The 18,509-nt window shown below is 47.6% G+C and overlaps 2 protein-coding genes across 2 annotated transcripts in view; both read right to left on the bottom strand.

The window, feature by feature from the left end:
• The window catches only part of LOC126101585 (prickle planar cell polarity protein 3-A), a 1,199,532-nt gene extending 1,182,557 nt beyond the window's left edge, over positions 1 to 16,975 (bottom strand). Inside the window, exon 1 of the mRNA XM_049912239.1 lies at positions 16,361 to 16,975. Coding sequence (XP_049768196.1) covers positions 16,361 to 16,495 — 135 coding nt within the window. The 5' untranslated portion in view covers positions 16,496 to 16,975. The remainder of the gene's footprint in view (positions 1 to 16,360) is intronic.
• Positions 16,533 to 18,202, bottom strand: LOC126101369 (translation initiation factor IF-2-like). The gene is made up of 2 exons (XM_049912037.1): positions 17,006 to 18,202; positions 16,533 to 16,916 (listed from the first exon to the last, which is right to left on the bottom strand). Exons 1-2 carry the CDS (start codon positions 18,200 to 18,202, stop codon positions 16,533 to 16,535), a joined length of 1,581 nt encoding a protein of 526 aa, XP_049767994.1.
• Positions 18,203 to 18,509: the final 307 nt, after the last annotated feature.

Consider the following 18,509-nt stretch of genomic DNA (forward strand, 5'->3'; position numbering starts at 1 on the left):
ATGGGTGTGTGTGTCTGTCTTTAGGATAATTTAGGTTAAGTAGTGAGTAAGCTTAGGAACTGATGACCTTAGCAGTTAAGTCCCATAACATTTCACACACATTTGAACCTTTTTGATTCATCTGACCAGATCGCGTTCGAATCTCTCTAATTTTACATTCGTGATCTCCTCGGGAAGTATAAGTAGGGGGAAGCAGTATGTTCGATACCTCATCCAGAAACGCACCCCCTCGAAACCTGGACAGCAAGCTACGTCGCGATGCAGAGCGCCTCTCTTGCAGAGTCTGCCACTCGAGCCTGCCAAACATCTCCGTAACGCTATCACGCTTACCAAATAACCCTGTGACGAAACGCGCCGCTCTTCTTTGGATCTTCTCTATCTCCTCTGTCAACCCGACCTGGTACGGATCCCACACTATAGTCAAGTATAGGTCGAACGAGTGTTTTGTAAGCCACCTCCTTTGTTGATGGACTGCATTTTCTAAGGACTCTCCCAATGAATCTCAACCTGGCACCCGCCTTACCAACAATTAATTTTATATGATCATTCCACTTCAAATCGCTCCGTACGCATACTCCCAGATATTTTACAGAAGTAACTGCTACCAGTGTGTGTCTAGGGTCTACGCGATATGGCCACGAGCACAGCAGAGGCGCTGCAAGCGATGTCGTGCTGTTTGAAAAGCCACTCGCGTTGGTAGTCTGCTGCCATAGACAATTAACGCCAAATTTCGCCGCACTGTCCCATCTGTCCTAACGGATACGTTAGTCGTAGGTCTCATACTGATTTCTGCGGTTATTTCACGCAGTGTTGTTCCGCCAATGCACTGCCCTTTCACACCTTGTGTTCGCAACACTACCGCTATCTATATATGTGCACATCGCTATCCCATGACTTCTGTCACCTCAGTTCACCTCTGATAATGTTAAGTCTAGCACAGTGTTACAATTACGCATACGGATGAGACGTCGCTGGCTCTCGGTTATTTGCCGGACAGCTTCGTCACACCGCGAGGCAAAGCTGACCCTAACGAACGGCCTCCCTCTCTCTGAGCCAGAAACAGGACTAAGCTCAGTAAACAGCGAACAGCAGTCCAATCTGTGTAATGGAGGAGTTGAGACAGAGGGAGAGTCGCGTCACGCAGGTAGGCCCTCGGTCGTTTCCCGAAGAGAATCAAGTTTCTCCGCTGCGGATTGTCTGAAACTGAGGTTCCCCCGAAGGGACGAGCGGAAAGTAGAGGCTACGAGTCTTGATTCGTGTATCTGTAGAAGATTGCACACGCAGTCTTATTTGCACATGAAGGACGTTAATTGTGTTAGAATACCGTCTCATGTACCAACGTATGAAGAAGTGACGGTGCACGTCGCATACGGGTGAGTTTGCTTGCAAAAACTCTTCTTATCGTATAGAATCAATATAGAGTTCACGCACATAAACATATGACAGCGATTTCTTTATATATATATATATATATATATATATAGCGATTTCTTATATGTATATCACCAGTTCTCTGGCTAGTTTAGTAACGTCTTCAAAAGTGGTTCAAATGGCTCTGAGCACTATGGGACTAAACATCTGTGGTCATCAGTCCCCTAGAACTTAGAACTACTTAAACCTAACTAGCCTAAGAACATCACACACATCCAAGCCCGAGGCAGGATTCGAACCTGCGACCGTAGCAGTCGCGCGGTTCCGTACTGAGCGAGGACCGTCTTCCATCTCCGATTATCTCTGCAGTCCATTGACAGATATAAAAAGATTAACACATTCTCAGTAACCTATTTCGAAAGATTTGATATTTGTCCAGTATCTGAAATTTTTCATCGTTACTCTTTCCAGCAACAGATTAACTATGTCTTAATGTCATACCGGAAATCGCACTAACTAGTCTTTTTTTCTGGCGTTTCCATATTCTCCTCTTCTCGCAGTTCTCCATTTCGTACTTTATGTTTACTTCATTCGAAACATCAATCTACAGTGGCAGTCCGCAGCTCGTGGTCGTGCGGTAGCGTTCTCGCTTCCCACGCCCGGGTTCCCGGGTTCGATTCCCGGCGGGGTCAGGGATTTTCCCAGCCTCGTGATGACTGGGTGTTGTGTGATGTCCTTAGGTTAGTTAGGTTTAAGTAGTTCTAAGTTCTAGGGGACTGATGACCATCGATGTTAAGTCCCATAGTGCTCAGAGCCAGTCTACAGTGGCACATTTCAAACGGCGATTCGCGGCGGGTAGGCTACCAACTGACAAGGAGGAGATAATCCACGAATAGTCTGCCACACAGCCCCTCAGTCTCGTCCAACACAGACCAGTGGTATTTTAGGGCCAATAAAATCTGTGAAAGTTGATACCACTAGTCTTTTGACACCGTTAGATAGCATATTAACGCACCCACTTTTTCAGCTAAACTAGCCTAGGAGCTGAGGAAAGCCGCTGCAACACGACCGAAACTTTCAATTATTTTAGTATTTTATCATTTTACTAATTTATAATGTGACGTGGCAATAAATCTAGAATCATTTTAATGAGATGATGTATGTTTGTTAAATAAGCTTCGAAGGAGCACCCCGTTCTGTCGTGGTGTACGAAATCTTTACTGTAGCGTCCTCCAGTCATCATCTTTACAAGTGTCTGTGGCGCTCCCGCGATGAACCCGGCAGGCCTTCTATGAACCTTTTGTGTCTTGGATAATGCAAACCGGTAAAGAATTCCAGATTGACCGACAATACTCAAGCGATATTGGAAAGAAAAACAGTTTCTTCATAGGTTAAACATAATTAGAATGCTTCAAGTGAATCTCTATTTTGCTTATGCATTATGACATAAGTTTCAGGCACAACTAGGTTAATTTGATTGTTCAAAGTTAAATCTCCCCTACATCCCCGCGAAAAAATCAAATGATTGCTCACTGATGTGCAGTCAAACAATACCGGATCTTATCGCTATTTATGCATATTGCACTAGATTTGCTTTGCGTCAGTTGATATAATAACGTAGGAAATCATACGCCGCTGGAAGCCTGCAAATGCCGTACGACAGGCGGACTGCAATAAAAAATAAGTTCAGACAACAAACAGTGCATCTATATGTACATTGAGTACATTGAGGGCAATATGCTCGAATATACGATCCGTCGCCGCGTCTTCACGACGGAAGATGGATTCACCAGCTGTACAAGAACCCGTACCTGGACTATAGAGGGCAAGTTCGTGCTGGAGTCGCCATGGCTGGATATGATTAAGAATTTTATACATGTACGTTTCTATTGTGGGTCGGGTCATCTGCAACCCACCGCTCGTCGTATCAATAATAATAATAATAATAATAATAATAATAATAATAATAATAATAAAACCAGTAGTAGCAGTAGCAAACAGACAGACACCGGAGACAGTCATGGAAAAAACGAAGAAAATGAGAAGACAAAATTTTTTTTAAAATTATTTCATAATGGATTTGCTGGGCAGAGCAGCAAGGATATGATAAGTCGTTGAAGTTGAAACGTGCGGTCATGTAAGATGATCTCAAAATGACACGGTATTTACTATAATAATCAAATTCACTTTTCCATATATATTGCTAAAGATGAATATCTAGAGACATAACACATAACCTATGTATTGCAGCTAGCTAATGAAGGCAAGAGAGTGAACCAGCTGAGAAAAAAATGTTATTCCCACGAGTGCACATCTGCAGATGGTATCTTAAATGATCATACAGAGTTGTCCAACAAAATATTTCTAAGAAATTTTCGTAAATTAGTAGTACAACTTACACGTCAAGTACGGTCCTGCCAAAAACCATGTTTTTAGGCCGTTAATATTAACCCTGGCTTCAGAAGTAGTTGTGGAACGTGCAAGATATATCTAATTTGACTTTTAGATATAATTTCCGAGGTACTCGTAAATAAACGCATAAGCCGATCACATGCCGAATGCTTCAGAGCATCAGTGAGGCCATATATATAGGGTGGTCCATTGATCGAGCCCGGGCCAAAAATATCACGAAATAAGTATCAAACGAAAAAACTACAAAGAACGAAACTCCTCTAGCTTGAAGGGGGAAACCAGATAGCGCTATGGTTGGCCCGCTAGATGGCGCTGCCATAGGTCAAACGGATATCAACTGCGATTTTTAAGTAGGGACCCTCATTTTTTTATTACGTATTCGTGTAGTACGTAAAGAAATATGAAGGTTTTATTTGGACTACTTTTTTCGCTTTGTGACAGATGGCGCTGTAATAGCCACAAAAGTATTAGTACGTAGTATCACGTAACATTTCGCCAGTGCAGACGGTATTTGCTTCGTGATACATTACCGGTGTTAAAATGGACCGTTTACCAATTGCGGAAAAGGTCGATATCGTGTTGATGTATGGCTATTGTGATCAAAATGCCCAACGGCGTGCGCTATGTATGCTGCTCGGTATCCGGGACGACATCATCCAAGAGTCCGGACCGTTCGCCGGATAGTTACGTTACTTCAGGAAACAGGAAGCGTTCAGCCACATCTGAAACGTCAACCACGACCTGCAACAAATGAAGACGCCCAAGTAGGTGTTTTAGCTGCTGTCGCGGCTAATCCGCTCGTCAGTAGCAGACAAATTGCGCGAGAATCACGAATCTCAAAAACGTTGGTGCTGAGAATGCTACAACAACATCAATTGCACCCGTACCATATTTCTATGCACCAGGAATTGCAAGGCGACGACTTTGAACGCCGTGTACAGTTCTGCCACTGGGCACAAGAGAAATTTTTTGCACGCGTTCTATTTAGCGACGCAGTGTCATTCACCAACAGCGGTAACATAAACCGGCATAATATGCACTATTGGGCAACGGAAAATCCACGATGGCAGCGACACGTGGGCCATCAGCGACCTTGGCGGGTTAATGTATGGTGCGGCGTTATGGGAGGAAGGATAATTGGCCCCGATTTTATCGATTGCAATCTAAATGGTGCAGTGTATGCTGATTTCCTACGTAATGTTCTACCGATGTTAGTACAAGATGTTTCACTGCATGACAGAATGGCGATGTACTTCCAACACGATGGATGTCCGATACATAGCTCGCGTGCGGTTGAAGCGGTATTGGATAGCATATTTCATGTCAGGTGGATTGGTTGTCGAAGCACCCGCACGTTCACCGGATCTGACGTCCGCGGATTTCTTTCTGTGGGGAAAGTTGAAGGAAATTTGCTATCGTGATCCACCGACAACGCCTGACAACATGCGTCAGCGCATTGTCAATGTATGTGCGAACATTACGGATGCGAAACACTCGCTGTTGAGAGGAATGTCGTTACACGTATTGCCAAATGCACTGAGGTTGACGGACATCATTTTGAGCATTTATTGCATTAATCTGGTATTTACAGGTAATCACGCTGTAACAGCATGCGTTCTCAGAAATGATGAGTTCAGAAAGGTACATGTATCACATTGGAACAACCGAAATACAATGTTCAAACGTACCTACGTTCTGTATTTTAATTTATAAAACCTACCTGCTACCAACTGTTCGTCTAAAATTGTGAGCCATATGTTTGTGACTATCTATCACAAAGCGAAAAAAGTGGTCCAACTAAAACATTCATATTTCTTTACGTAATACACTAATATGTAATAAAAAAATGGGGGTTACTATTTTTAAAAAACGCAGTTGATATCCTTTTGACCTATGGCAGCGCTATCTAGCGGGCCAACCAAAGCGCCATCTGGTTTCCTCCTTCAGGCTAGACAAGTTTCGTTCTTTGCAGTTTTTTCGTTTGACGCTTATTTCGTGAGATATTTGGCCCGGTCTCGATCAATGGACATATATATATATATATATATATATATATATATATATATATATATATATATATGTGTGTGTGTGTGTGTGTGTGTGTGTGTGTGTGTGTGTTGTGTCACATAGAGCAGCTGCTGTAGACGCGGAAGAAGCTTCCTGGCATAAGTCAGACGGTATAAAACCTAGATGGCTGCTTTTTGTCTTCATCTAACTCTATCCACGTCCACGGAGATCAACCACTGCTAACATAAACATTTTCGATTCCCCATGAAGTAGGACAAAGAACGGAGTTCCATAGCCGCTAGCAGCTAGGACTCCGCGTTGACGGCGAGCTGCAAAAAGAGTAAGCGAGGAACCCGGGGCGACGCTTCTTGCGTTAATCTGGCTGCCGTGCGTAACGCCTCGCTCGCATTCCGATCTGCATTCCTGGAGAGACGCAGCGCTGCAGAGCACAAGAAAGTGACGCGACGGGCAGGCCTCGGTGCGCTGGTTCCGAGTGTCCAGTCCCCACTCCACCTCAGTCCACACCTCTCCACACCAGTTCGTCTTACTGGGCCACGACGCGAGAATGCTGAGCAAGGGCCCATCGCAGGTGATCTCTGTTTCTTCTTTTTTCTCCGTCGACCCAACAGAGACACTGATAACGAAACAAAGGCGCCTCTGTTGGACAGTGTTTACCGACCAATCTTTGCACAGTGTGGTGCGAGTTCATGTGGAAGAATGAAACACGAGGGTCACATTAAGTGTCGTGAGCAACCCTTTGTTAAAACTACAATACCAACGACATAATAATAAAAATGACTTCATTACAGTAGTGTACAGACTTCATACACATTTTACGCAAGTGAGGAAATACACCTAGGAACCCTGAAAACAGCAGAACTCTGTACATAAATACAGTGAGACCCGATATAGAAATGATTCAAGTTTGGTGCCAGGGCTCATCTACATCTACATTTATACTCCGCAAGCCACCAAACGGTGTGTGGCGGAGGGCACTTTACGTGCTACTGTCATTACCTCCCTTTCTGGTTCCAGTCGCGTATGGTTCGCGGGAAGAACGACTGCCGGAAAGCCTCCGTGCGCGTTCGAATCTCTCTAATTTTACATTCGTGATCTCCTCGGGAGGTATAAGTAGGGGGAAGCAATATGTTCGATACCTCATCCAGAAACGCACCCCCTCGAAACCTGGACAGCAAGCTACATCGCGATGCAGAGCGCCTCTCTTGCAGAGTCTGCCACCTGAGCCTGCCAAACATCTCCGTAACGCTATCACGCTTACCAAATAACCCTGTGACGAAACGCGCCGCTCTTCTTTGGATCTTCTCTATCTCCTCTGTCAACCCGACCTGGTACGGATCCCACACTATACTCAAGTATAGGTCGAACGAGTGTTTTGTAAGCCACCTCCTTTGTTGATGGATACATTTTCTAAGGACTCTCCCAATGAATCTCAACCTGGCACCCGCCTTACCAACAATTAATTTTATATGATCATTCCACTTCAAATCGCTCCGTACCCATACTCCCATATATTTTACAGAAGTAACTGCTACCAGTGTTTGTTCCGCTATCATATAATCATACAATAAAGGATCCTTCTTTCGATGTATTAGCAATACATTACATTTGTCTATGTTAAGGGTTAGTTGCCATTCCCTGCACCAAATACCTATCCGCTGCAGATCTTCCTGCATTTCGCTGCAATTTTCTAATGCTGCAACTTCTCTGTATACTACAGCATCATCCGCGAAAAGCCACATGGAACTTCCGACACTATCTACTAGGTCATTTATATATACTGTGAAAAGCAATGGTCGCATAACAGTCCCTTGCGGCACGCCAGAGGGTACTTTAACGGATGTAGACGTCTCTTCATTGAGAACAACATGATGTGTTCTGTTTCCTAAAAACTCTTCAATCCAGCCACACAGCTGGTCTGATATTCCGTACGCTCTTACTTTATCAGGCGACAGTGCGGAACTGTGTCTAAGCCCTTCCGGAAGTCAAGGAAAATGGCATCTACCTGGCAGCCTGTGTCTAATATTTTCTGGGTCCCACAAACAAATAAAGCGAGTTGGGTCTCACACGATCGCTGTTTCCGGAATCCATGTTGATTCCTACAGAGTAGATTCTGGGTTTCCAGAAGTGACGTGATGCGCGAGCAAAAGACATATAATAAAATTCTACAACAGATCGATGTCAGAGATATAGACCTATAGTTTTGCGCATCTGCTCGACGACCCTTCTTGAAAACTGGGACTACCTGTGCTCTTTTCCAATCATTTGGAACCTTCCGTTCCTCTAGAGACTTGCGGTACACGGCTGTTAGAAGGGGGCAAGTTCTTTCGCGTACTCTGTGTAGAATCGAATTGGTATCCCGTCAGGTGCAGTGGACTTTCCTCTGTTGAGTGATTTCAGTTGCTTTTCTATTCCTTGGACACTTACTTCGATGTCAGCCATTTTTTCATTTGTGTGAGGATTTAGAGAAGGAACTGCAGTGCGGTCTTCCTCTGCGAAACAGCTTTCGAAAGAGGTGTTTAGTATTTCAGCTTTACGCGTGTCATCATCTGTTTCAATGCCATCATCATCCCCGAGTGTCTGGATATGTTGTTTCGATGCACTTACTGATTTAACTTAAGACGAGAACTTCCTAGGATTTTCCGTCAAGTCGGTACATAGAATTTTACTTTAGAATTCGCTGAACGCTTCACGCATAGCTCTCCTTACGCTAACTTTGACAACGTTTAGCTTCTGTTTGTCTGAGAGGGTTTGGCTGCGTTTAAACTTGCAGTGAAGCTCTCTTTGCTTTCGCCGTAGTTTCCTAACTTTGTTGTTGAACCACGGTGGGTTTTTCCCGTCCCTGACAGTTTTACTCGGCACGTACCTATCTAAAACGCATTTTACGATTGTCTTGAACTTTTTCCATAAACACTCAACATTGTCACTGTCGGAACAGAAATTTTCGTTTTGATCTGTTACGTAGTCTGAAATCTGCCTCCTATTACTCATGGCAACAGATACTCGAGAAGCGCTGCAATAGGGCAGGGGGCGCTATTTCAGAGGCGCAAAGTGGACGAATCGTGTACGTGACGATCACATCCCGACCCCAGGAGGACGTTAGTAGGCGCAGAATGCCAGATACCCGTGTGAGAGGACATTTCTCGTAGCTAAGCCAATGTGAGAGAGACGCCTTATATTCGCCATGACAACTGCAGGCTGGTCGACACACCCTGTGTCTCGCCAGGTCGATCGACTGGAGTGTAGCGTCATACGATGTGGGGAGCGGTGCACATGAGACGACAAGCATGTGCGACGTACCAGGTCTTGAGCAGCCAGGGAGATGACCAGGCGAGAGGATCGAACGCTCGTGCGGCAAGCGATCGGAGTTCTTACAGTGACTCGGTCCACGAGACAAGCAGACGTGGAAGTGCCAGCTGTTCCACGAACCATTTCCAGGCGCCTTGCTAATGCGAATTTGCAGTCCAATCGCCTTTGTCGTGTACTGCCGTTAACGCCGAGGCGTCGGCGTCTTCGTCTGCAGTGATGCCAAGCCAGAACGTCGCGGGCAGCCGCAGATTGTCAAAACGAGATGTTAGGTGATGGATTCCGGTTCGTTTTGAGGACGGACAACACACACGGGTGTGGAGGCGCCTCGTGAACGGTACAGTTCCACCCACGCTGTCGCGCGCCACACCACCCGCACAGCCAGCGTAATGGTCTGCGGTGCGGGGGGGGGGGGGGGGGGGGTAGTGGAGCTATATAACCTACGATAGCCAGTTCCTTCTAATTGTGGTACGTGGAACCTTGTGGGGCCAGCGTTATGTGGAGGACGTTCTTCAACTCCCATGTGGGATCTTTCCTACATGGTCTACCAGGGGCACTTCCCAGCAAGATAATGCCCGTCCACATACAGCTCGAATTGCTCGAGCCTTCTTACGTCATGTTCAGACTCTTCCATGGCCGGACTTGTCCCCTACAGAGAACGTGTGGGTGCAGCTGAAACACCAGATGCCACCGTGTCACTCTGTACACCATTTGCAGGTGGTTTTCAAGATTCGTGGACAAATCTGCCTCAGGACGACTTCAAATATCTTATCAACTCGATGCCGGATCGCGCTGTGGTACGTATTGCAGCAAAAGGTGGTCCTACGCATTATTGATGTTGTTTGTCTACTTGTACTCACTGTACTTCTTTACATGTCTTTATTATGGAATCAAAAATGGTTCAAATGGCTCTGAGCACTATGGGACTTAACATCTGAGGTCATCAGTCCCCTAGAGCTTAGAACTACTTAAACCTAACTAACCTAAGGACATCACACACATCCATGCCCGAGGCTGGATTTGAACCTGCGACTGTAGCGGTCGCGCGGTTCCAGACTGTAGCGCCTAGAACCGCTCGGCCACTTACATGTCTTTATTCTGGAATCAAGTGCACATCTAATCACTACAGTTATGTCCAGTAAATTTCATCTCGGTCTGATCCTTCCTCTTAGTGCGTTATTTTCAGTATTCCGGAGTGTATTTGGAAAGCATCATGTTTCAGTCGCCAAGAACTGCTGACAAACTAATTATTTACTGCCGCTTTCTAACTCCATATCATCTTGAAGTATCATAAAATTACACTCCTGGAAATGGAAAAAAGAACACATTGACACCGGTGTGTCAGACCCACCATGCTTGCTCCGGACACTGCGAGAGGGCTGTACAAGCAATGATCACACGCACGGCACAGCGGACACACCAGGAACCGCGGTGTTGGCCGTCGAATGGCGCTAGCTGCGCAGTATTTGTGCACCGCCGCCGTCAGTGTCAGCCAGTTTGCCGTGGCATACGGAGCTCCATCGCAGTCTTTAACACTGGTAGCATGCCGCGACAGCGTGGACGTGAAACGTATGTGCAGTTGACGGACTTTGAGCGAGGGCGTATAGTGGGCATGCGGGAGGCCGGGTGGACGTACCGCCGAATAGCTCAACACGTGGGGCGTGAGGTCTCCACAGTACATCGATGTTGTCGCCAGTGGTCGGCGGAAGGTGCACGTGCCCGTCGACCTGGGACCGGACCGCAGCGACGCACGGATGCACGCCAAGACCGTACGATCCTACGCAGTGCCGTAGGGGACCGCACCGCCACTTCCCAGCAAATTAGGGACACTGTTGCTCCTGGGGTATCGGCGAGGACCATTCGCAACCGTCTCCATGAAGCTGGGCTACGGTCCCGCACACCGTTAGGCCGTCTTCCGCTCACGCCCCAACATCGTGCAGCCCGCCTCCAGTGGTGTCGCGACAGGCGTGAATGGAGGGACGAATGGAGACGTGTCGTCTTCAGCGATGAGAGTCGCTTCTGCCTTGGTGCCAATGATTGTCGTATGCGTGTTTGGCGCCGTGCAGGTGAGCGCCACAATCAGGACTGCATACGACCGAGGCACACAGGGCCAACACCCGGCATCATGGTGTGGGGAGCGATCTCCTACACTGGCCGTACACCACTGGTGATCGTCGAGGGGACACTGAATAGTGCACGGTACATCCAAACCGTCATCGAACCCATCGTTCTACCATTCCTAGACCGGCAAGGGAACTTGCTGTTCCAACAGGACAATGCACGTCCGCATGTATCCCGTGCCACCCAACGTGCTCTAGAAGGTGTAAGTCAACTACCCTGGCCAGCAAGATCTCCGGATCTGTCCCCCATTGAGCATGTTTGGGACTGGATGAAGCGTCGTCTCACGCGGTCTGCACGTCCAGCACGAACGCTGGTCCAACTGAGGCGCCAGGTGGAAATGGCATGGCAAGCCGTTCCACAGGACTACATCCAGCATCTCTACGATCGTCTCCATGGGAGAATAGCAGCCTGCATTGCTGCGAAAGGTGGATATGCACTGTACTAGTGCCGACATTGTGCATGCTCTGTTGCCTGTGTCTATGTGCCTGTGGTTCTGTCAGTGTGATCATGTGATGTATCTGACCCCAGGAATGTGTCAATAAAGTTTCCCCTTCCTGGGACAATGAATTCACGGTGTTCTTATTTCAATTTCCAGGAGTGTATTTACAACAGGCTACGTGGCAATGTTCGTACTGTGACTTCTCGCTGGCGTCAATACAAAAATGCATTATACAGTCAATAGTAAATTGTAGAGATACGTTTACCCTTCGTGTAGTGACACAATGAGGACCCTCCTTATCCTGTGGAACCGCTACATACTGACGCGATCAGTATACGAAGATTAAGTATGTAAGAACATCTTGGGTATTAATAAAATGCTCCAGCAGTATTTACTCCTTTATTTATAGATCACTACCGATTTCAAGACACTAAAAGCCACATCTTTTGGTGAACATATAATTGAAACATTAGAGATAAAAGCCTCGGAGCTTCTTGTACCCAACGTTCGTTGTCTATCAGAACAAAACACCGCTAAAAGGCAATACGTCATTGAATGAAAACAGCCAAATTTCAATCCGATATGGTGGATGAGTCCGTTTTTCTGGTCTATTCGGAATCACGAACAGGGGACGGGGCCGTGTGCTGTGTCTTATGTAAGAGCAATTCACTGTTGGCGGTGACGCGGAATGGTTCTTTCATTTGAATCCACTGTACGAAAGTTTCCATGTAGGCGGTTGTAAATAATTTTATGATACCTAAAGATGCTGTGAACACACGTCAAACGCACGAGCTATACGGTCTCCATGGTGACAACGCACCTTCTCACAGGATGCAGCATTTTATTATTTATTCGAAGCAAAACAGTAAGGATCTTCATCCTGAGGTTTGTCTAAGCGTACCGGGATCTATTTTCTCGTAAGAACTTCTAAATCATCTTGGAACGATACACACATGGTACAACTTCTACTATCGTATCTACCACATGGTATAGCTGACCACGTTTATTCTATGAACACAGCACCGAAACAGTGACTCGCTTGACAGGTGAGCGTCACTTATCGAGTGAAGACCCTAACGATATTATCAGAAACTGTGCTATCAATATGAATTTGTGTCCATTTCTCTATAAAGAAAAGACTTCATTGTTACCGATATTGCTTAGTTCGTAAATCATAGAAACACATTCACCCTTACAAATGGGGCTTGGCATGGTTTTTCTCCTCTGATTTTTAAAAATTACTTTTTAATTATTGACTTCGTTTTTGTCACCGAGTTCGCGAGCAGTCAGCAGTGCTTCGAGTAACAGAAGCCATTCGTTTTTCACACAACCCTGACCTACAAGCATCATGATCTTACTTCATATTCACTTAATGCCACTGGAACGAGGGACAGGCAGCTACAAACTAGCAGATAATTCAGTTATTACTCCTAATTTGTTTAAATGAAGTCTTTTCTTCCATAATTTAATCAGGTCTGACGTTAAGTATAGTAAGATTTCAGAAGTATGTAGGAATGTGGCATGGGAGTATGGGAAGCACCAGATTATTTGTTTGCTACTACGACTAAAACACATTAATAAATTAATAATTGATACTTGCATGTTGAAGACATAAAAATTTTAAATACAGTTATTCATAAAATTGAGAAGTTATTAAGCTGATATAAATTCCTTCTCCTGCAGCATTTTAAGGCGTTATCAGTTTAAAGAAATCAAATCCTATAGTCAACTATTACATGGATCACTTGTGAAACCATTAACGGTGTTTCAACGACATTGCATTAGCGCTTGTATATATCGCACGTATCACTCATATGCCGGCTTAGTTCATACAAGGGTTAGTGTTTTTGTAAGATATTACGCTATACAATATTTACGGGGGATATTTTACTTGTAAACTGCTTTGCAATGTTGGTTGTTGGATAAATGATTTGTCACTCTCCGGAATCTCTCAGTCATATGACCCATCACATATGATGTACGAGATCGTAAAATTATTTTAGTCCGTAATGGAAGTATCACATGGCTAAATTATTTTAGTATCTCGCGACTCAGAAACGAATTAATACCTCAACAATTGGTTTCGTCGAGATCTCGTACAGGTAAATAGAGAACAATAAGTAGTCCACTTCAGGGTGGAGACAACTGAGATATTGATAAAAAGGACAGTTTTTGTGTTATATTCATGAACTGTCGCAATATCTCGGTGTTATGCACAAGATTTATTACAGGTGCAGTAAAGAAGCAGAAAATCGTTGACTGAGGAACGTGTGGCAACTGATAGTCTACGACATTCACATCACGACACTAACAGTACAGTTTTCGTACGAATATTCTAGAAACGAGCATGCTATTCCTCGCGGTCCAAAGTGTGTTTTTAAAGGCCTTTCTAATACCGTTACAATACACAGCACCGTAACAGAGTGGACAAGTGTTTCCACTTACTTTTTACGGCAAAGACAATTCTGTGCGTGTGTGTATACTACGTAGTTTCGTGCCCTGCTGTTGCGCATCCTTAAAGTCGACAGACCTGAATAATATGTTAGGATACGTCGCACGAGAGTTTTACAAGACATCCTTAGTACACTCATTTCGTTTTCTCCAAAATCCTCTCAATAAACCCAAATGTACAACTTGCTTTCCCTACGATTCAACTGACTCTATTATTCTATTTAACACCCGAACAAATTGTTACGCCTACGGTTGGATTTGAAGCATATCATCATGGCGCAGCTAAGAAATGTTTGAGGGAGATTCCATGCAGATCAGATATTCAGTGTGAAAAAAAAGACTTCCCTAGCTTCGAAACAAGGCACCTCAGTAGTTGCTTCAATATTACTTAACGTAACATCAAAATATTTGCTTTTCTTGCGTAAACCTCTTCTTGGTTCACCGATTTCTAGAATATTTGAGGGTAACAGATGAAGTGATAAAAATAGTGCGTAGCTTTTGGCACTGTGAATTAATTTATTGAAGACAGTACATGTTTCAGAAGGCTATATTCCAATAACAGATGTGGTAAGTTGAATAAGTTTATTTCTACAAATTTAATTTTTTATAAACTTAATTATTCAGAAAACATCTATTTTAATTAGTCTAAAATCGCCGTTTTATTTTATAAAATGACTGTCGGTTTCGGTACTATGTACCATCGCCAGGCCACCCCAAGCAGAAGTGTCAATATGCCACACCTATTTGGGACGGTCTGATGATATACAGGACATAAAATCCCGCCTGAGGCCTGCGATCATTTTTATGTTAATAATTGGCAACCAATGCTGTACAATCGCAATAAAGTCATGAGATGTTCAATTGACTCTTTTATTAGAACACGTTACGCGTTTCGGGATTACACCCATCTTCAGACATCACAAACTTCAACTCCTTCCTAACCAAACAGGCGTACAACCATGACAACTCAAAGAAAATGTCCAATAACATATGACTATAACTGCAACGCAAGCTCTGCTTCAAGACTGCTTGTGTCGCAGTTATAGTCATATGTTATTGGACACTTTTGAGTTGTTAAAGTTGGCTGGTTAGGAAGGGGTTGAAGTTTGTGATGTCTGAAGATGGGTGTAATCCCGAAACGCGTAACATGTTCGAATAAAAGAGTCAATTGAACATCTCATGACTTTATTGCGATTTTACAGCACTGGTTGCCAATTATTACGGTCTGATGACATGGTACTGAAACCGCTATTTATTTAAAAAATGAAATGGTGACTGTAAGCCAGAGCAACTAATTTTTTACTGACTGTGTTGATAGCTGTTCAAAGCGACAGCATGACGAGAGTATACTTAATTGTTCACGTTACCACTGTTAGTGGTGGAACACAGTCATCTGATACATGTGTTGTGAATAAAGTCACAATGGTTGAGGCAGAACATTCCTTCTATTGTTCACTACTTATTCTCAGGTTGCATGGCCTTCAGCATTCCACATTTCCATGATAGACGAGTGATACTTTTCCGGACTACGAATCCATGAGAGCTGGGTTCAGTCCGGTCGATCGCAAGATTTTTATCTGTCCCTCGTCGCTTCTTCCACGGCGGCAATGTTTGGTAATGTGCGCAGTGGTTTGGAATCTACGTTAGACTGTATGTGTCTCCTTATGACTGGGAGATCCAAGTCAGTTCAAAAGTCGAAAGTAGGGAATAGTATACCATCCCAAATAGGACTGTGGCTAGTAAAGTCGGCGTTCTAAGAAACATCCGGGTTCATGACAGGTGCTCCATATGAAGAACGTCTACCGCCAAGAACTGTAGATAAAATTTCTTTATTTGACAATCAGTTTCGGTAGGCACTCCGTCATCAGGTTCAAGAAAAGAATTTACAACTACATATTAGGTGTTATAAAACCATTGGTTTCAGATAATATAGTCGATAAATTCGTCACTGTAGTAATATTATTATATAACAGCTGTAACGAATTCCTGGATTTTATTACCAGACGCTTATGATTTTATAACGCCTAATATGATGTAAATGCTTTTATGAGCCTGATAATGATCTGTGGACCGAAACTGTTTGTTCGATAAAGAAATTTTAACAGCGTCTCTTGACAGTAATCACTACGTCCTTCTGAGAATCAGTACGAATGCATTAACAGCTGAGGCCCATAGCGCGGGTGTGGGTGTGGCGTGGAAAACTGGTTTTGAATGTGCGAGTTGTGGCGGACTCACCTTGCCGCTGTACTCCCAGCGCTTGATGGGCAGGCCGCGCTCGTCCTGCACCTGCTGCAGCTTGCCTTGCTTCTGCGCGTGCTGCTGCTGGCGCCTCTTGCCCGAGACCTCCATGGCGCTCAGCTCGTCCATCATGCGCCGGTAGGTGCGGCGGTCCTCGTTGTCGCCACTGTCACTTCCGGAGCTGGTGCTGCCCCTGCGGCTGCTGCCGCCGCTGCTGCTGCTGCTGCTCGCGTTCTCCAGCTCCGGGGGCGGCGACGAGGGCGGCGGCGGAGGCGGCACGTCCGGCGGCAGCACGGCGCCGCGCGCCACCGTCCTGATCTTGCCGTAGTCGCGGTACTCGTCGTCGTACTCTTCCGGCGAGGCGATGGGAGGGGCCGCGCTCGGTGACCAGGGGCTCTTGGGTCCCGAAGAGGCGGAGCTGAGCCTGCTGTAGGGCGCGGCCGCGTCGCCCACGGGCGCCGGGTGCAGTACGTCGTCGGCGCGCTGGTTCTTGGCGGTCCGGCCGCCTCCCCAGTATCCGGAGGGGTACGTCGCCGACGCCGCCACCACCGTCCTGGAGCCGCCGCCGCCTCGCCCGCCGCAGCCGCCTCCGCCGCCGTAGCGCCGCTGACCGCGGCCGCCGTCGCCTTCGCCGTCGCTCGCCGGCGGCGGGGGCGGCGGGAAGTCCGGCACCTCCGAGTCGGCGCCGTCCACGATCTCGTTCTGGTAGACGCGCTTCAGCTCCCGTCCGGCCGGCGCCGCGCCGCGACCGCCGCCGTCCTCCTGGAAGAAGACCTCGTCGTCGTAGCTTTGCCTGTGTCTGCTCCGACTCTCCCTCACCCTGACGGGAACGCCGTCGACGAGAATCTCGTCGCCGTCGTCGCCGCTGTAGCTCGACTTGGCCGAGGGCACGCGCGCGTTCAAGCGCACCATGGCGCTGATGGCCTGCACCTTGTTTGCGGGCGGAGGCTCCACTTCTTCGTCCTCTCCTTCACCGTCGCGATTCTTCCGCCTCTCGTCCGGGTCGTGGGCGGAGGGCGAACGGGCGTTCTGTCTCACGTAGCTGGTGGTGTACACCCTCTTCGGCGAGTCCTCCGCTCTCGCCGGTTGGGCCCGAGCGCTCTTGTAGCCGCCCCGCTGCGAACCCGACGACTCGTCGTCTGACGGCGCGGCGGACGACGACGGCCCGATCCTGGAGGCACCCACGTTCACCACGTTGGGCGTGACGGGCTCACTCTCGGAACGGTAGCTGGAGAGGCCGCCGCGACCGGTGTAGAGGCTGCGGTACAGGGGCTGGTTCGCCGCGGGAGAACTGCCCCGCGGCAGGCTAGAGTACCTGCCGGTGTCCGACCCGTTTCTGCCGGTGGGAAGCGGAGGCAGGGAAGAGGAGCCCTGCCTCGAAGTAACCACGGAAGGCAGCGGCATCGCCGGAGGCGTTATCACTGGCGCCGCCAGGGGGCGGATGCGTCCGTACTGCGAAGTCAGCTGCGACTCGTAGCGGCCACCGCCGGAGCCGCCGCCTCTCGCGGGGTTGGACGAAGGCTTTCCGCTGGAGCTGGAACTCTCGGAGCCGCCCCCGGAGTCGTCCTCGTTGGGGGCGGAGGCCGGTGGTGCCGGCGACAGCGGGCGGAACGGCGAGTAGGAGCGGACGCCGTTGCCGATGGAGCTGCGGTAGGAGACGTAGCCGGAGCTGGCCGAGCCGGCGGGCGACGCCGCCCTCGTCGTCTCGTCGGCGGCGCCTGCGCCTCCGCCGGCAGAAGGCGAGTAGGGCCTGGCGTAGCGGCCGCCGAGCTTGCGGGTCGACCAGCCGCCCACTTCGGCGTCCGCGGCTGCGGAGGAGCTCTTGCTGTCGTAGGACATCACCTGTCACCTGCGCTGGTCGGGCTGCTGCGGGCTGCGGCTGCGTGCTGGGCGTCGCGTCGCGTCCGGACTCGCACTGGCCGCTCCGATAGCGGCAGCCTCGCCTCGCTTCGCCTCGCTCTGCGGCCGCCGCGATAACACCGGGACGGCCCCTCCCCGGCGGTTATCGACCTTCGGACCCCAATCACTTAGGCGCCGCCGCCGCCACCTTCCGGTAATTCTGTGTTTACGGCGTACGGCACGTACGGGCGGTTGCTGGCGTCGCGTAAATACCGCTGCCACCAACTGACAGGTCCTCTCTTCAAGT

The sequence above is a fragment of the Schistocerca cancellata genome, chromosome 9 (assembly GCF_023864275.1).
Source record: "Schistocerca cancellata isolate TAMUIC-IGC-003103 chromosome 9, iqSchCanc2.1, whole genome shotgun sequence".
NCBI lineage: Eukaryota > Metazoa > Arthropoda > Insecta > Orthoptera > Acrididae > Schistocerca > Schistocerca cancellata.

Bases quoted from the DNA above. Each gene is read 5' to 3' on its own strand.
- LOC126101369 (XM_049912037.1), bottom strand. From the start codon at position 18,202: ATGTCCTACGACAGCAAGAGCTCCTCCGCAGCCGCGGACGCCGAAGTG. The intron at 16,917-17,005 runs GCGAGCGACGGC...CGGCGGCTCCAG, and splicing joins TCCCGCCGCCCCCGCCGCCG to GACGGTGGTGGCGGCGTCGG.